At 42.3% G+C, this 23,016-nt stretch overlaps 2 protein-coding genes across 2 annotated transcripts in view; one reads left to right on the forward strand and one right to left on the reverse strand.

Moving 5' to 3' along the window:
- Positions 1-2,169: 2,169 nt before the first annotated feature.
- On the reverse strand, positions 2,170-11,013 carry snupn (snurportin 1). The gene is made up of 9 exons (XM_071922323.2): positions 10,911-11,013; positions 9,627-9,791; positions 8,400-8,583; positions 8,032-8,136; positions 5,211-5,307; positions 4,503-4,600; positions 4,261-4,338; positions 3,629-3,709; positions 2,170-3,390 (listed from the first exon to the last, which is right to left on the reverse strand). The coding sequence occupies exons 2-9, from the start codon at positions 9,782-9,784 to the stop codon at positions 3,064-3,066; spliced, it is 1,128 nt and encodes a 375-aa protein (XP_071778424.2). The 5' UTR covers positions 9,785-9,791; positions 10,911-11,013; the 3' UTR covers positions 2,170-3,063.
- Positions 11,014-11,490: 477 nt separating this feature from the next.
- The window catches only part of snx33 (sorting nexin 33), an 18,332-nt gene continuing 6,806 nt past the window's right edge, over positions 11,491-23,016 (forward strand). Inside the window, exon 1 of the mRNA XM_071922320.2 lies at positions 11,491-13,832. Coding sequence (XP_071778421.1) covers positions 12,401-13,832 — 1,432 coding nt within the window. The 5' untranslated portion in view covers positions 11,491-12,400. The remainder of the gene's footprint in view (positions 13,833-23,016) is intronic.

Genomic DNA, 23,016 nt, shown 5'->3' on the forward strand with positions numbered 1-23,016 from the left:
AGACAGAAACCGGTTTTCTTAGAAGTCTTGTGACAAGGGTTTCACAAAGATCAAATGGCCTTGAGAAACCTGAAATGTGTGAGTGTGCATGTGTCTGAAAAGTGTGACTGTGGGGTGACAGGTGCACAGTTCCTGGAAAGCGATTGGGGATGACTAATAGCAGAATTCTTGCTCTAACCACTTTTGCTCTCCTTGACAGCTTTGCAGTTAAGAGGTGACTGAATGTGAGATAAAAACAACTGACTGTACCGTATGTCTGCATTTGTCATCCATTTTAAGGCCTCCATCCATTTTTGTTTTCAAATATATAAGTTTAGAGGAGTCAAATCCTTTGGGCCTATTTGCAGACCTTTGGCACAACCTGAAACTATTTGCACACATGACCAGAAATAAGGCAAAGCTGGTGCAGTGAAGCAAGGCAATGCTGAGTTGAATCCTAAATCAGAGGGGGAAAAACTTTGTGTTTTGTGTTTTCTGGAGGGTCATCCATAGGAAATTCAAAGTTTTAAGCTAAATTTCACACAGCAATGGTACAACTTACATAAACTCTGTCACAACCCATGTGAGTGAAGATTGGGCAAACTGGTTTCTTTTCCTTTTCCTTCCTCTACATTCAAGCAGAACTGAAATTTCAATAAAAAGTAGGTAGCAAAAACAAAACTCTCATGCATTCTTACACATTGTCAATCTGTAATGTTTAATGCATTGCAGGAGTTATTTAGACATTTTTTTAAGTGTTGTCATTTACTGTTTTTGGTGTGCCCATGTTCCCTGAACCGGCCTTGTCTGCTTCTACATCTGTTAGTGATTTTTCCTACATTTCCCAGAATGACTTTCACCAACCCCCAGACAACGGGCATGAACTTGTTCCATTCACCTGCATGTGGATTATTTGTGTAGGAGTGGAGGGAGCGATAGCGATGGCATAGTAAGAGCAAGAGTTTTGCCAGTTGAGAAAAAGTGAGTCGTGCTCCTTACCAAAAATGCAACATGTCTTGTGGCTGCATTGCATTCTGGTCTATTGAGGCTGCTGTCAGTGGAGAAATTGGTCTTTCTGCTTCTTCTACGATGGATTTCTCCCTGCATGATTGTCGAGCGTCGGTGCAAAATGGCGGCTCTAGAAAGAAGCCCTCGCTCTTTGATTCTGAGGGACTGACACCAGAACCTGATGTTTACTGTTGATGATTTAGATTGCAAACTACATTGTAGATGTGCTGGGAATACTATGTATTTCTCTAAGACATCTCTGAAAAATAGACCTCATTGTACCAAAGGGGGACACCAATGAAGAAAAACTTAAAATGTGCACTTTAAGTTGAAACAAGACACGTAAAACAGCGTACTTCGAAACTGTTATTTTCCTTAAGACTTAAAAAAACCCCAAAAAACATGTTACCTTCCTTCCGAAGATATCTAAAAATACTTGCTACAGACAAGAGCTGGTGACCTGAGACAATGTTCTTGGTGTCTTTTGGCAGAGGAAATGTTGGCGAAGGGCCACTGAAACTACGGCACAGCCATGACAGGCACACTAACGTCTTTCCTGTTGACAGCCAGTTTCCACTCGGCGCGTCAGTTACGCAAATGGCACAGTAAAGTTGCTGCAGAGGAAGATGCTCATGAATTCTGCTGATGAGGGCTGGTATCAGCAGTGTGACTCATGTTGTGGCGCTAACCATATACTGGAACATCCTCTATTTACGATTAAATTGACAGTGCAGGTCTTGTGAGGTGGAGGCAAAACAATTTAGTGCAGTTCAGTTTTTTTATTCAAGCTTCATTTTATATAGTAGTCAACATCACTCTGGGGCAAGGCAAAATGTATTAAATGCATGACTATCAATGACTACATATTCATTCCCTAAAATGTATTTATTTTTGAATGTTTTAATGTTTTTAGCATTCAATTCTAAAAAAAACCTCTGAAGCGATGACAAATAACTTTAACCACAATCTGGTGCAATGAGCATTAAACAACTTATCTAGAATTTGAGGTAAAGATTTTATGTTTTTATCCAAGTGTCTCATTTTAAAATTTTAGATTACACATCTTTCCCAGAGAATTGATCCAATTCCCCGGCTCATCCGGTCTGAAACAGGCTTTTCAAAATTCTACAGTATTCTAGAAATTCTAAGATTTGTGGGAATGCTGTTAATAATACAACTGTGCAGAGATAGTGGGTCAATAAAAAACACCATTTATTCAGAAGAAACATACACTTTAAAACAGTTAGATTCTAGAGTGAGCAACTTTAAATTTAAAAGGGAATTGTAAAAGTCCATATCAGTGCCTGAGAACAAGGTCTGAATAGGTCAAACACTTCGCCCCTCCTAACCATTCTACAGAAAGTACTGAGAGTAGATGATACACATTTTGCCTCAACTGATGCTCAACATAATTATCTACTCAAAACTCAGTCTTTTTAGGTGCGTATGTATCCACTGGTAAAAGTATAGCAAGTGGTAGGAAACCTGCACACTACTGAAAACAATGAGGATAAGAAGTTTATTCCGTGACATCCATTTTATTCCAAAGTGCATAAAGTTAAAGGTGCAGTGCAGAGAAATAATGATGCTCCTTTGACGGAAACATCTGTGCACTGAATTTGCATTTTGGAATAAAATAGATCTACTTGATATCTACCTCTCATCCTCTTTTTTGATTGTGTGCTGACGTCTTACTCTTTACTATGCTGTTACGAAAGGACTTTGCACAACAGACCATGACATGATAATTACACTGGCTAAACACAAGCCTTCTCAACATCTTTGTGCCACAAAAGAGGTACAAACAAACAAAGTACCCTCAAAACTTAGGAAAAAACTTGGAACGTGGAATTTGAATTTTTGACCATGAAAAGCACATAGCAGCATACGGCATAGCTCTACTAATCTCCACTCTTGAAGTGTCTTAAGCAGTGTTGGATTAGAATTAGCCATGCTTTGCAATTGGTCAATCATGCAAAAGTATTCAGAGGAATTCCAAAGAGCCATTTGTGGGCCACCAACACATAAAACACTTGAGTTAGCATTTAGCATTTTTGTGAACTCAAAGCCTCCCTCTCAGTTCTCCATGTGGGCTTCCTTTATCGGCTTTTGGGGCAAACAGTTCAGTGCGTCTCCGTCCCCTTTCTCCTGGCTGGGGGTGGACAGGTACTCCAATTCGTAGCGTCCGTTGACATCGGCCGGGCGGACTTCGGTTGATGTTTTCTTGTGTTCCAGGATCTGCTGCAGCTGGTGGCTGGCATACTCGGGCTTGGTGGTGAGGGGTCCTACGGGAACCTCGATACCCAGGATATCAGTGACCATGTAGGGGCGGAGCCAGCCCACCAGAGGGGTGCTGCCGGGGGTGTAGTGGGTCTGACGGTGGTAGAAGAGAAGACCATCCACCTGCAGGCGGAAACAGTGAAGCTGCGTTCAGATTTAAACCAATCAAAGCCTCATGAAGTAGAACCCGAATGTATTTCTGCTTCCATAAGAATGCTATAAAGATAATGAGAAATCCCCAGAATACATTACACCTTAGGCATTTAGCTGATGCTTCTATCTAGGATTACTTATAACGTGTGAAGCCGTAGAAAAAGGTGTTTGTAAAAAGTGCCAGAATGGACAGCAGAGTGTTTCTTACGCCGAAGCTGTACTCGGCTCCCAGGGCTTTTTGTATCGATTCTGGTGTGCAGGCTGTGCTCTGAAGGCTCACAAACCGGAACTGTTGGACCAAACAAAACCAGAGCACCATGTTGTTAGTTCCAAACACAATTTGTCTTCATGTCAAACATGAGAAATTGCTCTCTAACGGTGGGTTTACTCTACAAGAACTAAGCCAGATTTAGCCCCTGTTGGGCTGTACCAAACAAACACTGAAGATTAGGGGCTGGAACTCTAACACAAAGTTTTCAAATAGTCTTCCCTCGAGCGCCCCAATCTTGAAAATGTGTGTGTAGTGGCCACTTTAGTGCCCAATAAATACCAAAAAATGGCAATGAGTGTTTGTCTTTAATTTTCCTTTGTCTCATTTCCCCCTGAGGAGTTTTAAGTTCAAGACTTTATTTTCCCCACATGGACAAATTGGGTGCAGCAAGGCATAAAGCACAACAGTCCCTCACAACAAACAAAAAACACAGAAAACCTAAAATTGAATCCACACTACAACACATCAAATAGTAATATGAAGAGCAGAAAATGAGGAAGAAAAAGGGGGCATGAGGTGGGGAGTCTATCTGTTCCAGTTAAGCTCTATTCTGGGCTGCTGATACTGACTGGGTTGCGTTTGGCGATCTCTGACAGGCCGTCTGCCTCCTGGACCTTGGACTGGAGCCAGTAGAAGCGGAACTCAGTCTGTTGATGAGAACACAAACACTGTAAACAAAAAACTGCCTTTCAAATTCCGAGCAAATGAAATGGGCAACGTGGCAAAAAAGCACATCTGTGGCCCAGACATTGCTACTTAAGCAATTAGACAAGCATTCTTGGATTGCTGGAGGATTACAAGCCTGTCTTACCGGGCAGTCGTAGACAGGGTGGCCTCTCCAGCACATGACATCCAGGATGTAGTACGTTCTGTCCACTTCACTGTAGATGCAGTCGAGGATAGTGTAGTCTGCATGTGGGACAGGACCAGTTATATCCACTCAACAATGTACAGGTGGTTGGCAGTCAAAAGTGGCTTATGATCACTCTTAATGTCAATTAACTATCAGTTGCTGCTGTGGCACCCGAATTTCCCCACGGGGATTAATAAAGTGATATCTTATCTTATCTTAACTAATTAAAAAGAGCAATAAGAACGATTTTTACTGCCCTGTGGCACAAAATCACCATCATATATCTGCAGAGGTTTGATAGGGTTGTTGCTCAATACCAATCACTAAACAATTACTTTACCAGATGCTGAAATTTCTGGTTGTCCAAACTGACATTCTGATCCATACATCTGTACAAAAACTCTCCACCCATTGAAATTTCAAGACACTTCCAAGGGACTTATATATGGGACGAGATGAGTTCTATCAATGTTATCAATATAGCCTTTCAATGTTACCTACTTTCCGGTCCATACTGGAACAAAAACACCCATTGCATTTGATATAACTTTAAAGGTGAGTGGGAGCCAATGGAAAAAGCTACTGTTGGTGGAATAATTTCTCGTATCGCTAGAAAGCCCTGGTCCGTCCCTTTTAACGAACCACTAGAGGAACGGGCCCACCTACCTTTTCCCATGGCTGAGTTGTGTCGGTTCCCACCGGGCAGCAGGGAGGGGAAACGGTTCACACAGTAGCCGCTTTTAGTGTACGCTGCTGTGGACCCCTTTAGAAACAAGTCATAGCAGGGAGGATGCAAGAGGAAGAGATGATTGTTACTAAAACAACAGCTAACCCCCATGGCATATAAGATCGAACTAAGTTTGAAAATTGTTGTGAGAAGATTAGACCAGATATTGTTTTATTTGTGTCTTATTGTTGGCTTTAAACACTCCATCCCTTGAACGCCATTTGTGTATATGCAGAATTGTGACACTATTGAGGCATAAGATTTATAGAGTTGTTGACTAGCCTAACCTAACCTAAGCATAATAATCTAACCTAATTTAACCTATCCTAACCTATTTGGTGTACGTTTTTAGTCTAAGTGCCTTGTAGCAGCATGAGTGGATACATTTCTAGTATAGGGGGCCCCAATGGGAATCAAACCCCTAACTCCTGGCAGTGTCAGTGCCATGTCCGGTGCAGTGCAGTGGTCGTTGGCGCCGGCCTCGGTCCCGTCCCTGATGCTGCTCCCCCCTATCGTGTCTCTGACCCTGTGTGTTCTGTGTGCAGCTGTTTTCTCCCCTTCCTCTGTACGTGTGTGTGTGTGTCTGGGTGTGTTGTGTGTGTGTGTACGCGGCTTCCTCTCTCTCCTCTTCTCTGACTCCAGGGCAGCGTTCTACCTGGCAGTGACGGGTGCTGCCCTGGCCCTTCGTCGTCAGTGCTGGCCTTGCTCTTCCCTTCCGCTGTTCCCACCTGGACGCTGATTTACGACTGCTGCCCTCGCTTCTTTAGCGCCGGCCCCAGCCCCCTCTCATCGCCGCATGCCACTTCTCCTTTTTGTCTCTCTCTGTTTTCTCCTGTCATTATTGTTGCCCGTGACTTTGTCAATGTTTTGCCCGGCACCTATTGCACGCTAAGCCGTCCCGGGGGGGGGGGGGGGATCCCTATTTGCCTCAGCCCGCCCAAGGTTTCTTCCAAGTTTTCCTACTAAGGTTTTTCCTGGGAGGCTATGTAGAATAGGTAGATTGTTTGTCTTGCTACATCTGCTCTTGCCTACCTTGTGTTTTTCGCTATGTTTGTCCTACATAATTTTGTTCACCACTGATTGTGTTTAGCTAGACACTTTCTCTGTAAAGTCCTCTGAGACATGCTTGTGATAAAGGGCTATATAAATAAACTTGACTTGACTTGACATGCTTTACCCATTGAACTGCACAGGAAACTTCATAGAAATAAGATTCTGTATTTGTCCATCATATTGGCCAACAGTTCCAACAGTGAAATTGGAATGTTTTCCAATAGATGAGATCTGTGCCATTTAATATTCTTCAAGCAAAGCAAACTGTCTGCTTTTCTCTGTTTTTCAAAGAATCCATTCTTCTAGACTGGTCTTGCAGACAGCAATGGGCCGTGGCATGTTAAAGATTTGCCAACAATTACGTCAAGCTCCGGAGCGATGAATGCAGAAACAGATGACTGTAAGTACACATTCATTATGATACACACTGTTGGGTCATGGGGTGTAAGTGACAAAGATTTAACAATGTTTCATATGTGCTGAAGTAGAAGTCTAGGGGCCAAAGTGTCAGGAGACATACAGCACTATATGTATCAGTAGACTGTCCCAATGCTAACAAGCATTTTCAAGCCTTTTCATATTTAAGAAACCAAAAGGTAAATATAACAGGCATGCAGCGTTGAGTTTAAAAGGACTATTATGCAAGATTTTATTCTCAAAACACTGCTTTCATATCAGCTGTGACAATGCACTCCAATTCTAAAAAAAATAAAATATATTAAAATCATGACCACATCAATAGCAGCAAAGATGGGAACTAATTTAATCTGCTAATAAAAAGCAGTTCAAACAAACAATCTCTATCATAAGGAGCCGGCCCGGTGACATCAGGAAAAGTGTGTTTTAATGCATGTAAAGTGAGTAAAGTGTGTACTGGAGTTACTAAAGCGTGGCCAAGTGTGCAGGTTTTAGCTGAGCACGTTCTCAACACAACAGGCAACACACATATAAACATATTATCAAACCCTCCGTATTATCAGACCATTTCAAGTCCACATACTATCTACGGCGACTGAGCTCATGTTTCAAGGGGTGAGTCAAGTGTCTCTTGCTCAGTAAGATGATTCCATGCCTGACGGAAAGTGACTGCAATATTTTGTGCTATTTCAGTCCAAGGTAAAAACAAAAATTAATTGTAATATCTCAATCTCCTTCTTTACCATGAGAAAGTGGAAACAATATTACTTAAACTGTGCCCACGCCACAAGCTTTTCTCAAATCATGCCTACACTTGACCTATATTGTGCCCACTCTTTATCCATATTGTGCCCACACTTTACTCATGCACACGCTTTACTCAACTGGGACCACGCATTAAAAAAAAAAAAACAAATGCTGATGTCACCTGCTGGGCTTGGAATTGATTGAACTAGTGCAGTGCCCGTTCGCCCCGCTGCCGCACAGAGCGTTGTTCGCTTGTTTATTCAAAGTTTATTAATATTGAACGTGTCGCGTGTCCAAATTGCACCAAATCCGACACTGCACGTCCTTGGGTCCCCAGCAATACACCCGCCAAGTGTGAAGTAGATCGGACGAACGGTTCTCGAGATATGCGAAGGACACACATACAGACAGAGATTCCTTGCTGTATTGTAATTCTACACTGTACCTTTAAACTAATCACTTCCTTATTTCCAGAAATTTGAACTTCAGCGACTGTTGCGACAGGTCATGTGATATGAAAGAAGAGCAGTGATAGGTTCTTACCTTGGAGGCAACAATGAGAGATCGTTTCCCCACGGGACAGACCACCATCAGCCAATCGGCGTCCAGTTCTGCAGGCACATCCACCAGCCACTCTGACAGCATCAGCTAAGGAGAGAACCCACAGGCTTTGGTTAACAAACACAACAATCTATCTTCACCTTATTGAAGAGATGAAGAAAGATCATGGGGAAATCTGTCAGTGCAAACACAAGGGTGCAATTTATTAGTGAGTTTCATGCAAGAGAGCAGAGCAGCAATTCTACAAACTCATGTGCCCTCTTCTGGCCAAGACAGGCAATGCATTGGAAAAGTCCATGTTGTAATGTGCCGTCCTCTCGGTCGTAACACCGGTCACATCAAACACTGACCTGGTTGGCGTAATGCTTTGGCAACTTCCTCCTCTCAATCTCCATCCCCTCTTCCTCTGTGTTGTCTTCTTGCTGCTGCTCCCCCTCCTCCTTCTTCTCCATGTCCTCCTCCCCATCGCTGTCCGCCCCGGTCCAGTCCCCGTCCGCCAGACGCCGGGCATGGTTGACATAGTTTAACCTTTTTCTGGGTTTGGCAGAGGCAAAAAAAAAAATTCAGACATTAGCATTTGTGGCGTTACATTAAAAACGAAAACATCTGTGTAATTCACCTATACACAAAGCATACCAGTCACTCAAATGAAGCATTAATAACACATTGAATCCTCCATCTTGCATTTCTAAAATGGACCAATTTTGATGCTTTGCATTGTGGCACAGTCAGTGATGTCAAACCTGGAGGCAGCCATCTTTAAAAACTTTGTTGAACTAAACTGTATCATGATGATAGCCTGGTTGTAGCTTTGTTTGTTTTGTTTACTGTTGTTGTTTCCATTGTATACATCATATAACTTGTCTTTATTGCTCTTTTTTTATGGTGTGAATAAATAATACCTAAAAAAAAAAAACAACTTACTAACATCTGTCACTGCAGCATTTTGGAAAAAGGGCTCCAGTACATTCTGTAAATGCAATGGTTACCTTACATTTACATAGCAGTGGAGGCCCCTCACTGCTAGAAGGGGCTGCTATACAGATAAGATAAATAGGATAAAAAAATCATCCTCTGACCTTATTTCACACCCCAAATAAGCAAATACAAGACAATTCGTAGTATCTGACGTTAAAATCAGATCAAGAGTAGAATCAGGAAGGACAGGGGATAAGAAAATTAAAGAAAAACATATGGGTTCACTCACAATGTGCATCTAAAAGTGGGAGTATTTGTTGTGTTCTTTTATCTTTCTATTTTACTTGATTTTATTTTTTTAATGCAATGCATTTTGCTTGTTTTTTTATATGAATTTTATCTTTTTATCTGTCTTTTATCTGCCTTCTATTGATGTAAAGCGCTTTGAGCTGCATGTTGTGTATGAAAGATGCTATACAAATAACGGTTATTATTATTATTATTATTAATTAGGGCAATTACAGTACAGCTGTTCTTATAAGAACCATTTTGGATTGGGACAGAGACTGGAGGGACGGGGCCGATCCCCCTCTCCCTCAACCTCTGCTGCAGTGAAAACATATTCCAGGGGGAAACACTGAAGTGATTAGTACACTGACGTTTTCTGCAGGTCCAGGAAGCGCCGGCGTCTCTCGCTCTGCTCCAGGACGCTGTACTTGCTCTTGTACTGGGCCAGTCGAGGGTGCGGGCTGGCTGTGCTGTTGGGCTCCTTGGACACAGCAAAGCTGGCCGAGAGCGCTCGGGTCAGGTCATCCATGGGGACTCTACAAACCAACACAGGACTGATTATACAAGATGTTCCCCTTTGAGTCAGGCCATCCACTTCCCTTACACTACTGACACTGCTTGTACCCCTTGGGGAAAAGGTGATTTGGATTGGAAGCAACTTGCAGTGTAGACTCTACTTTTGTTCTCTACTAAACTGCTCAGTTGAATTCTCATCACAGAAGTTAGTGCAATAATATAGTACAATATGCATGTATGCATATAGTTGGCCCGTGACTGTAGCCATCAGATTATGTTATGCAAATTACAGTTATTTTTGCAACATGATTATGTTGCAAAAATAACTGTAATTTGCCAGAACATTTTATTGGCATTAGGGTCAACGGCATCAGGCTTCAATGAGCATGGCAAGCTTTGAGTGGATGACAGTGACATATAATAAAAACATAAAGATTGCCATTTTGATTCACATTTATAAGGCTGAACTTGGTGGTTTGGAGCTTCAGTTACTGTCTGTGTTTTTACAGTGTAGACAGGCCTAGTTTTTAAAATGTCAAACGCTTTCTAACTCTTCTCTGTTCACAGCAATCATCAATTAATGGTGGCACAATGATGAAGACTTATTTTAGCCATACACCATCATGCTGGCCTCATCAGTGTCTGTGTGTATCCTAGACCAGCGGTTCCCAGACTGGGTCCCTGGATTAGTTCATTTCAATAATATTCAATTCTCTTGAAATTAGCACCAGGAGAGAATGTATAGATATTTGATAAGAGGTTTCACTTTCTCCACTGTGATCGTGACCTCCCCACCTACAGAACCCGCAGACAACAACAATCTTCTCACTGGGTTTCCCTCAGATAAACCTTTATCTAGTGTGGATCTGTACGCTAAACTTCTAACTGAGGTTCCTTGACTTGAGAAAGTTTGGAGCCTCTGTTGTAGACTGCCTACATCTAGCCAGCCAGCTACCTAACAAGCTAGCATAATGCTAAAGAGGCTAGCACACACTGATCCCCACCGACTAGTGGTTACTAGCCGATAGCTACATGATTCAAGCATGACGTTTTTGATTTGTAACATCCACTAGCTACATAGAAATCAAACCCAAGTGAACAACAAGACAGCAGATTTAGATAATAACAACATTAGATACCGTGGACTGTAGGAAGCTGCTGCAGAAACGTCACGTTGTCATCTTTCCCACCAGTGGCGAGTTTTAGTTGGCCGACAAAAAGCGCCAATGTAACCCGGAGTTTCGCAGCAGCAAACTTGTGAAACGCGCGAGACTTGGAGCAATTTCTATTATGTTAAAATGGATACATGTGATTTATGTTCGTTAGGTGTTACGCTTAAGAATTATGTAGTAAAAAAAAAAATCATATTTCAATAAACCTAATAGTGCTTGCCTATACCAGTGAATCCCAAATAATAGGTTTGATCCTTTTATTATTATTATTTTTATTATTATTATTATTGTTATTATTTTGTATTATTATTATCATCATCATCATAACCCTTGACCTATACGTCTCTTTTTTTAACAGCTTCATTATCATTATCATCATCATCATCATCATCATCATCATCATCATCATCATCATTGTTTTCATCCCTTGCATGTTGTTGCCACATTAACCTACTTCTCATGTTGGGGGCAGTGTTGAGCCAGTTTCTCGTCTTTCAAAGAATGAAAAGGAGCAGATGAAAAAAAAAGAGAACTTGCCTCAATTGTCCAAGCCTAACGTCATGGAAAGAGTTACTTTGTTGCAGAGCGCATAGGAATAAAGCCTAAGAAATTATATTGGCCCGGGATGCGTGTTGATGCTCAATAGGCGGAGATTATTTGGTTGATAATTCTACTTTTTCACCCAAAGGATCGACTGGAGATGCGCAAGAACCTGTTTACAAGGAAAACGGAGCAAGTTTCTGTCTGAGGGAATGTGGTGCAGGCTCAAAATGCACAGGGATACCATTACTCATCCCTCCGCGTCTCTTCAAAACAGGCCACTTTGTCTTGGAAATACTTTCATCAAGGATCATTTCCAGGCTATCTGATGTAAAAGCAAGTGTCCGATGACTGAACAACGCAGGGTTGCAATACAATTCCCAAGGATTACAACGACCGTCGCTGTGTTTGGAGTAGCGCTTTGGTGAAACCAGTTTTGTTTTTGAACCTGTTTTGTTTGTGATGCGCAAGGAGCGAAGTCGTCTTTCTGTTACAAGGGAGAAATCACTCGGTCATGTATCATAAAGCCTCTATAAAGTTATTGTTCAACTTTTAATCAAAATAGGCGTGTTATAATAAGACAATAGACCTGTAGCCCCAATGGGCTGAGAATGTTATTGCTATTGGACACAGTTGATATATTTCAGGACATTTAGGCTTTTGTGGCTGATATAGATAATAGTCTGTTGAGTCTCCTGTGTCAATTAAGCATCAAATCATTAATTTTACATAGGTTCTCCTGTGCTGTTTCACACCTGATCAAACGGTTGTCATGTAATTTGAGATGAGTTTAAATATTACAGTGAGCTAGTGTCAGATGTTTCCAAAACAAAATGCATCAAGACAGTAGCATCATTATAGTCTAGGCACTATGTGCATGTAGAATTTTCTGCTTTAGGACCCGTTGGAGTATCAAGATGTCGGTGAAAGCCAAAGCCATCTACACTTTTCAAAGTGAAAACAAAGAGGAGATCAGCATACAGGAGCACGAGGAACTGGTTATCTTTGACGAGAACTCAGTAGACGGCTGGTTGCAGGGGGAGAACAGCCGAGGGGAGAGGGGGCTCTTCCCTGCATCCTATGTGGAAATAATTCGTCCTCGCTCAAACTCTAACCTGACAGACTGCTCTATAAGCCCGGCAGGTTCTCTAGGAAATGACTCCTCCTATTTCCCCTCGACCCCAAACACCCCTCTCCACATGCAGCAGAGTTTCTATGACGACGACGATGATGACTGGGATGACTGGGATGACAGTTCCACGGTGGTGGAGGATGATGACCACAGGAAGGGCAGCGGGGCCAACGGACATGCCCATCAGAGCCCGCACTCCAACAACCCCAATGTGCACTACCGGGCCAAACCCTACATGGAGAGACAGGACAGTATCTCCAGCTCACGGAAAGGCAGTATGGTGGGCAGGAACTTGAACCGGTTCTCCAGCTTTGTCCGCTCAGGGGTAGAAGCGTTTGTGCTGGGCGATGTCCCCATGATGGCAAAGATAGCTGAATCGTACACCATTGAGATGAGCCCCAAGGGGCCCCAGTGGAAGGAGAGTCCGCAGCCGTTCTCCTGCTCCATTGAAGACCCCACAAAACAGACCAAGTTCAAGGGCATCAAGACCTACATCTCGTACCGGGTCACGCCGAGCCACACAGGGCGTCCCGTCTACAGGCGCTACAAACACTTTGACTGGCTGTACAACCGCTTGCTGCACAAGTTCACTGTGATCTCGGTGCCCCACCTGCCGGAGAAGCAGGCCACGGGGCGCTTCGAGGAGGACTTCATCGAGAAACGCAAAAGACGACTGATCCTGTGGATGAACCACATGACCAGCCACCCGGTCCTCTCCCAGTATGAGGGATTTGAGCACTTCCTGATGTGTGCTGACGACAAGCAGTGGAAGCTGGGTAAGAGGCGGGCGGAGAAGGACGAGATGGTGGGCGCCCACTTCATGCTGACCTTCCAGATTCCTAACGAGCACCAGGACCTCCAGGACGTCGAGGAGCGAGTCGACTCCTTCAAGTCCTTCGCTAAGAAAATGGACGACAGCGTCATGCAGCTCACGCACGTTGCCTCGGAGCTGGTGCGTAAACACCTGGGTGGGTTCAGGAAGGAGTTCCAGCGGCTGGGAAATGCCTTCCAGTCCATCAGCCAGGCGTTCATGCTGGACCCTCCCCACAGCTCCGATTCTCTCAACAACGCCATCTCCCACACAGGCCGCACCTATGAGAACATTGGAGAGATGTTCGCAGAGCAACCTAAGTATGACCTCTTCCACATGCTGGACAAGCTCTCGCTCTACCAAGGCCTGCTCGCCAACTTCCCAGACATTATTCATCTACAGAAAGGTAATAAGCTCTCCTATGGGTGGTTTCTGTGTTTGAGAACTTCTTTGACACTGTTAGGAATGCATGCAAACTCTTATAAAGGGGCATAATGAAAGTAATGATGGTGAAAAATGACCACGATGGCTTACTGCCGCAATCCACCCAGATGTTGGGTTACATCTCAGGTGAAAGCAAGTTTTGTTCTGAAGTTTGCATCCTCAGTTTCCCATCCTTTCTCATTCTCTCTCTTCTTTCTTGTTCTCACTCCTGCAGCTTCCTTCATATTCAAATTCAATGTCCAAATGAGGTTCAACATTCAAAACCTTATTATTAGAATTCATCTGGAGAGGATATGGTTATGCTGAAAGAAAAATGCTCTTGAGATTTATTTCAGTTCCTCATTGAACATAAATACTCTGAAACAACCAGCCCACAGTTTAGATAGGAATGAGTGATCACTGCTGGTGAACACATTGGGAAAATGTTGCAACTGTTTCAATCAGTCAAAGTCAAGAATAATACACACAGCTTCTGTTGATGGGAACAATCTAGGCTGATGGCCCGTTTCTTAATGGCATTTTCCAAAAGTCTAATGTGAGCATGCTTTGTGTGTCAATCTTTGCTGATTATTTCGTCATGGATGACAGATTAGGTCAAAAGTTTTGCCTCCAGCATCTCAACTCTCCTCCCCTTCCCAAACACACAGGCTCGAAACACAGACACAGACTCTCTCTCTCTCTCTCTCTCTCTCACACACTCACACACACACACACACACACACACACACACACACACGTACCATTTAAAGCTCAGAATAATACAAAGCATGAACATGCTTCATGAATGGCATTTTAGGTCAAAGGTTTTGCCTCCAGCACCTCAGACCTTTTGCTCCACCTTCTTCTCTCCAACACACACACACACACACACGCACACACACACACACACACACACACACACACACACACACACACACACACACACACGTTTTAATAACACTGATGGACTTTGACAGCTCACACAAACAAGTCTATCAAGAGAAGGTGCTAGAATTTTAGAAAACTAATGTATTCATTACTTGCCAAAAGGACAAGTTTATATATTGTTTATATATATTGATAGAATTACAAAAATCAGATTTGTGTGCTACAGGGTCGGTAGTGTATAAAAGCTCACTATGCCAATATAAAAGCATTTCCTTGTTTTGTCTATCCCACTAAGCATTGACTAATTGAAGAGTTCTACTCCAAAACGCCACATATCCTAATGGAATAAATCATTACCTGAAGTTTAATATTCAATATCTATAAAATATAGATGATCCAGTCTGTAAATGGACTAAGGAACTTAATTACTTTAAGTCCTTTAGTAAGTCTTATGATTTGCTAGGATTTGGTGATATTAATCATTGTCACTTTTTTTCAAATGGACGAACAAAACTCTTATATTACACAAGGTGTCCTTTCATGTGTTGGAGGGGAAATTGCTATTCCTGTTCAGTGTAGTTTTCATTAGAGACTGTACTGTAGCTCTGGGTTATTTTATGTTTCTGGAATCTGACATTTCCTCTAGGGTATTGTGTAGATTTTATTGATGGTATAGGAATGCAGTAACTAAAGGAAGCTAAATCTGCTTCTGGGGTTTAAGTGATTTGAATATTTACTGTAATCTCTACCATCAATACCAACAATAGGCGTTTTTTGCTGTCTACGTTCACCTGACATTCCTCAGGGTTCTGTTCAAAATTTGATGAGACAAAAAGGCGAGTTAGACAGGTTAAGAGCTTTGTTCTTGTGCAATATCACAACCAACCGCCATGTTGTGACAAGGAAACCTGAGTATCAGTGGCAGGGAGCGGCTCATGGGCTGGGCAGACAGAAGGAATGGCATTATCAGGTTGAATCAGTGGATGGATGAGAAAACCCTCTTGCCTGGTTGATTGTTAACCTTTACAGTCACAGTTTTTTTATATCTTGATTAGCTCTGTTGGATGTTGAAAACGTATGCACCTTTTGAACCCATGAATCAGTGGTTTAGTGATCATGCCACCGTAGTTAAAGTGGTAATCCTTGATATCCACTTTTTTTTATTTTGGTGATATCTTTGGTGCTAAACACTCATTGCTGTGGTGTTTTTTTTTACTTCCCAGAAATCACTTCAAACAGTACTGTGACGTCTTTTTCTGTGGATTTTCTGCATTTTCTGAGTTTCTTTAGGTGATGCTCTTTTCTTTGTCTGTTCAGCCATGGTGGCTACCGCTGCTCATGCTAACTACCCAGTTCTTCTTCTATTTATTCCAAACAAACTGCTGCTGCTGCTGCCGCAAATGTAAAATGAATCACTTCCTGTGCGCCAGTGGATTTTTCCCGGGAAAGGCTTATCAGACACCGGCTGTAAGGAAAACAGCAAATGTAAAAGCTTTCATGAACTAGTTGACTATCACTATTGTGTTATATCAATCAGAATAGCAAAACAGACATTTATTAATTTGAAAATGTCGCAGAATATTACTTTAATGAACAGTCAAGCACCAGTATTGGTCACTCTGGGGACCTGTAATGAGCACCACTTACTTCTCTGTTTGAAAAGCTAGTCTAAGAATCATACTTCTAACACATATACATAAACACTGCAAAGTAAAGCCAGGTCATATTATTTCAGGGAATTGTTTCAGTCTGTTTGCAATTATCAATATTCACAGCTGGGGAAAAAGTGTGAATGACCGTGGGGACAGTGTTGGAGATTGACTTTCTGCTGAACTTCTGTTGAGGTGTGTGTGCTGGAAAGTGACACCAAATTGAATCATCGCTGTAGGAGCCAAATATGTTGTTGGAATAACCAGAATTTAATTGTTATTTACTGTGTACATTGGGTGTCGCTGTGCTATTATCTAGAGCTCAGGTATATAGGTAGGAAAGTCACTGTCACAGGTGTTTGAACCCAGAAGGGCAAAGGGTTTTTGACCGCTGTGGCGCTAAAAGTTTGTTTGTCATGCTGTGAGCTGTGTGTTTGGTTTTTCGATGGAAACTGGAAAATGGACTGTATTCACATTTATGCATGATGGAAACAATAAAGGGATCGTTATTCTGCAATCGAAGAACAGCCTGCAGATTCTGGACTGAACGCAACACACAGCAAATGGTAGCGTATGGTAACATCAAACTAGCGAAGCGCGTCAACCAGGTCACTCCTGGTTTAGACATCTCAGTAGCTTAAGTAATAGACTGAGCTCCTTTAACAATCGCTATGCCTCTACTACCACTATCACAATTCATAGCTTTTTGACTCTGAGATTAGCTGCACAAACAACAATATAATTGTATTTCATCAATAACAGCTTTGACCTCATTTCAAAAAGCATGTCATTGTCATATGACTGTGACATTCCTGATTTGCATATGCTTTCGTGGTTGCATTCATAATGGTTGATTGCCCCGCACGTCATGTTGAAACATTAGTTCTGCTAGCTCTGGCTTTATCTGCCTTTCACCTTGTAAGGTTTCTGAACAAGAGAGTCAGCTCACCTGCCTATCAACCTTATGTGTCTGCTCTCAAACAAACACCCATATCAGGTGATAGGAGTTAGTTCAGGAGGAAGGAAAGGGCTGCTACCAGTTAGAAATAAATGGTGTTGGTAAATGTGATTATCTCAGTCAGGCAGCTGGCGCTCATTATCAGAGAGGTCATTTGTGATACAATTCAGCAAGTTACAGTTATTCACTCCACCCTGGAATAAATGAGAAAAACAAAGCCATCTGACAGTGTCAGCATGTACTCTGGAATAAAATTAAGTGATTTTTGTCATAACTGGCAATACAATGCTCTATAGAAAGAAAGAATACATAGGTATTTGAATGATGTCTGACCCTTAAAGGTCATGAATTATTACTAAACTGTAGGGCAAATTCAGCCCCCAGTGATTTCTTTAGAACGTCCTTACTTTTATTTACTGATTGTGTTGTGACATAATTGTGAATAATATTGGGACCTTGGACATGCAGATAGGCATCGATATCTAGATTAGCTCTCAGATATTGGCAAACTGAATTAATCAAAACGTGGATATGCAAGCTTGCTCATCATTTTAGGGAAACCTGAGATTTTGTGGAATCACTGATTGCAGAGTGTGTGAAAATGGATTCTCCTTAGAGTATTTTATTGTACAGTACTTAATGATTCTGGACATACATTTAATATTTGGCTCAAATACTGGGGACCTTGAAGACCACAGGCAACGACGCTTAATTTGAAAACTCTTGGCAAGTTGACATTCTCAACTTGCTTTTGAACTCACCATGCATTGCTCTACATTTTTGTTGCTTTTGCTGCAATACTCTATTCTAGTCTTTCTATTCACTTGCCAAGAGACAACAAATACTGTACATGAGGAGGTCGGGCAGCTCATTTTTGTGCACGCAGAGACTGTTTCCCTACGCTGAGTCTTCCCTGCCGGTCCCTTGATGTGACTTGTGTTCTGCTGAACCAGATACAGCTGTGGCAACATTCAGAACACACAGAACTGAGGTCGACCTTTTCCGGTGCACTCCTCCTCCTCCTCGTCCCCCTCATTGCTCCTTTCCTGCCCGACTTTCCCCTTCGATGAGGTCTATAGGACTCGGTTTCTGGTCAACATGTGAACTCCGGGAACATTACTGTCTTTGCGATGTGGTGGCGGCGACTGCATATGGCCTTGATAAAACGGGGCTGGGGAGCAGAAGGTTTAGGGAAATGTATAAAAAATGTGTTTCTTCAGGGTGTGTACGCCATACATCTCGCTTTTGCCCTCCCCTCTTTTGGCTTTCACTCAGCCGATCTTTGAGTGTCTTTTCTTTTGGCCTCTGCTGTTGCTCAATCTACAAGTTAGTCTGTCACTAATGCTTCAGCTCTGTTTCATTATCTTCTTCTCTCCTGTCTGCTTCTTTTCTTATTTTTTCTCTGTCTTTTTCCATGCATCTCCCCAAGGACACCCATATCAGAATGGCCTGTCTGGACTGCTGCCCTGGTTTCAATAAGAATGGAGTAAATCTAGTCTGGTCCAAAGGCTTGGAGTCCAACCAGAACACTGCCGTACTCTGAGCCTCTGCCAAACCTAATCCAATAGTTAGACCTTGATCTCCTTTGAATACATTGAAAACCTTGATCTGGAGGGTTAATTACATTGCATTGTTATAGAATAAAGGCCCTCTGAGGCTTTTTGTGTGACAGGCAGATGCGGGCACTGCCAGCTACAACCACACTGCCTGTTACAATTGCTTGTTTGTTGGTAGATCCTGGTCTCTAATTGACTGTGCTGTCCCCTATTTAATGAATAGCAGGGTATTCATTTTGGATTACATAATCATAAACTGAGTTATGTACTTCTGGTATCAATCTGGGCCCAAATGACAAATGTGTATTCTGTGGAAGTAGGGTGATATCGGCGCCAATAGTAATGAGTAATTTTAAGAGTAATGCAGATATCGTGCAAACTGCCATATACAGTATTTAGTACCTGACAGCGGTGCTAATCTAAAGTAACACTACTTCTTGAAGCCTTTAGTAAATACAAAAGGAAACACAATGGAGTGAAACTGACCCGCCCCGCAGTGTTGGTATCAGTCCGATCTGGTCAACTCATTATGTAAGAGGAAACCTGAGGCGTTGGTCTGCATGTGGTCTGGACCTGCAGCACCTGTGTCCTCAGAATGACAAGCACTGGAAAGTAAGGCATCAGTATGACTTTTTAGTGGACAAACTGAAACAGTGAGGAATTTCTACATTAAAGGACGTTTCAGGTTGTGGGGTAATTTGAAATGGCCACACTGGTGTCAGTGCAGTCTAAAATCCATGAGCATAAGGTTATGAATGAAATAAAATCAATGCAAAAGACATGGCAAATGTGCTGTGGTGATCTGCAATGCATTTATCAAAATAAACTGTAGCAGATTTGAGCAGTTTTTTGGCATTTAGAATGCTATAAAGTACAGAAAGCGTTTTCCCCCCTCACCTCTTAACGATAGTGGGACAAAAGCCACTGTGATCAAGACCAGAGCACATTCACAGTTTGAGAATAAGCAAGTTCCCCTGGGATGCCTCTGGCACGCAGCCAGACTTTAATCTGGACAAGAGGTTAGTTGTCTCCCATATGGCAGCACACTACAAAACCACATGCAGCCTCTTATCAGGTTGAAGGGAAAGATACGTGTTGCCAGTTCTGAGGAAATGTTTGTTTGTTTCTTTATTGTCACATATAAAAATTTAAAAGAAAAGGATACAATGTATAATTTGCAAGTGTGTGCCAAATGACCTCCGTATCTGCCATGGCACAGACCACAGAGGGTCATATAGCATTTATGATTTCCTGAGTCGTGTGTGTGTGTGTGTTAGTGTGTTTTTGTGTGTGTCTGCATGCACACATGAATGTCTCTGTGTGTGTTGTTTGTGCATGTCTCTTAAATCAATATTGTAAAGACTCCATCTAGGCTGATCTGCCATTGCCCAGGCATCATGGAGCATATGACGTTTTTATTCTGGCCTCACAAACATGTTATGGATTAACATTCCATACACTGAGTGCAACACACAGGAACATACCACACAGTCAGCAGGTAGACAAACCCCAATCTGTGGAAGCGGGCTTGGATTTCAAAACCTCGGAGTGGCCCGGTTATGGTACCTTTTGAAAATTGATCGCATGTTGTTTTGTTGGCCAGAGTCCTGTATGCTGCTGACTGTGGTGACTATGGAGAGCAAATGTTTTCTCTCTCCTATTTGCTCGCGCATAAATCTTGACAAAGGCTCGGCCCTAGTTTTCACACTCACTGTCTATCCACATGCTCCTGCATTCCTGTCTGCGTTGGCCCAGTGCACTGCTGTTTCACACTGAAGGAGATTACAGATGTCTCAAAGAACTTGGTCTTAACTCAAACTAGCCCTACCAGCCTATAGCTAGCCTGATGACCTAAGATCATGAATCCTATGGTCAAGTCATTGCAATTTCTATTGTTTGTATTTGAGCCAGTTCCTTCTTTGGTATTCAAGTTTGCCAGTTGTGCTCAGAAAAACTGTGATTCTTTGGCTCCGCCCATTGAGGTTTTACTCAATAAGACTATTTCTTCCTCCAGGGCCTCTGGGAAATGTCTGTTTAAATAAAACTCTAATGTCATCTTTTCTTTGTTCAGATGTTTGTGTATTTCTTTCTTTCTTTCTTTCATACTTTTGTTCCTTTCTTTGTCTGCCAGTCTGTCTATCTGCCTGCCTGTCTTCCCATCGAAGCCTTTCTTTCTGCCTTTCAAACAATGCTGTAGCTCTTAAAAGAAGTGACAATGCACACATTGCTTGTGCTTTCTAGATACGCAAGCGTTCAGTTGAAAGCTAGTAGCTGTCCCATTCGTTTCTCTCTCCCTTTCTCTTCCCCTGACAGGAGTGACACTTTAACTGGCAGGTTTAGGACTCTGGCTGCAGGTACGATAACACTGAGAATAACTGTGGTTGGCGTGGAGACCATCCATCCATCAGAGGCAGTTGAGGCGAGCTGTGCTGTTTGTGCATTCTCTGTGCGTACCTGTGTGTTGGACTTTGTCTGTGTCCCGGTGTGTCTGTGTGAGCATTACCAAGCAAGCAAAAAAGAGTTTGGTGAATGGGAAATCCTTCTCATTTGACTCTGTTTTTTTCATTTGCTGAGATTTGAGTTAAGGTTGGATGTGTATGTCAGACAGCCAGACATCTTATCACATACTGAAATGTCACAGATTTGTAACCGTAGTGCCTCGGTAAAGCCGTTACTGAACTACACAGTAGACTCAGAGAGAAAACAACATCACATCTGTGCCATCACAAGAGATCTATGGCACTGAACCAATGACAATTTGATGATGTCACGGCCAAACCTAGACTCAACAGGATACCTTAAGGAACAGAGGGACTTAAGGAAAACCACATTTTAACATCACAGAACACAAAGACTCAACAAATCACAGTGTAGAGAGGCAGTATGATGTCACAATGATTGTTGACGCCGGTCATCTGTTGTAAATAATTTGTGATGACTAACTGAATTGTTTTTGTTTTTTGACATTATGACTTTGTGAGGTTGGCAGACTTTGAAAGGCACTACTTTCAAATTCATAAACATACCAGTAACCTGGCAGAGTAGTGTAACTTTTGATTTCACAACACCCTTTTTCATACAGATGTACAAAACCTGAGCTGAAATAGCTGATATGAGACTATTGCCAGTGGTAATGAATTATTCTCCCCATCAACAACAATGCTGAACATATCCTTCCTAATAAACAAAAACATGATTATAGTATTGTGCCTGACATGCACATGGATTTATAACACCATCTGCGGAAACACGAAGTATATAATAGTTTTAGATCACAGTCTCTCTACACATTCAAAAAATCATCTGTTGAACATCTTTTCCGTGTGGCTTCAATTAAGAACATTGGAGCGTTGGAGCAGGCAGTTTTTGGAAGGTTCACCTCTTATTTCTGAGCGAAACAGTTGATTGCAATCACAGTCAGCGCAGTTTATATTTTGTACCATCGGAAACGCACGAAGTGGGATCGAGCGTGCGGAGGAACTTGCCTGGTCACAGAGGCATTTCTGGTAACTAATTCCCCAAGCGGGACAGAGAGGGTGGTTCTGTTTTGAACATTCCTCGTCACTGAAGTAATCAACAATCAAAGAATTGGAAATATTCAGTGAAGTGTTCCATAACCGCTTTTTCACGGTAATAATTTGCCTTGAAGCTAAGCGAACGAGGACATTTGAGATGGCTAAGATGGGTTGTGAGCACATTCCAGCTCGGGACATAAACTCCAGCTCTGTTGTTATCTCTGTAACTGATGTAAACACTATTACAGTGAGCTTACTCAGCAGAGGGGTTTGTGCTTTTTACTGTTTGTGTATCCTCCAAGCTTTTAACTCCAATTTTAAACACTGGCAGATATCGCTGAGTCCTTTGACCCTGTTATGCATTCTTGAAGCAGCGTTTCCTCTTCTCTTCACTTCCCTTCTCTTCTCTTCACTTCTCTTCTCTTCTCTCCCCACCTCTTCTCTTCTCTTCTCTTCTCTTTTCTGCTCTCCCCCCCTCCCCCATCGAGCATTGAAGTCAATATTTATCTTGATTACTTCTCATTATAGACCAAGACCCCAGCTGAGAGAATGCATATTTGTGGGAAGACTAATATGTTGTAATCATACAAGAGGCAATAAA

This window comes from Centroberyx gerrardi, chromosome 4 (assembly GCF_048128805.1).
Source record: "Centroberyx gerrardi isolate f3 chromosome 4, fCenGer3.hap1.cur.20231027, whole genome shotgun sequence".
Lineage (NCBI taxonomy): Eukaryota > Metazoa > Chordata > Actinopteri > Beryciformes > Berycidae > Centroberyx > Centroberyx gerrardi.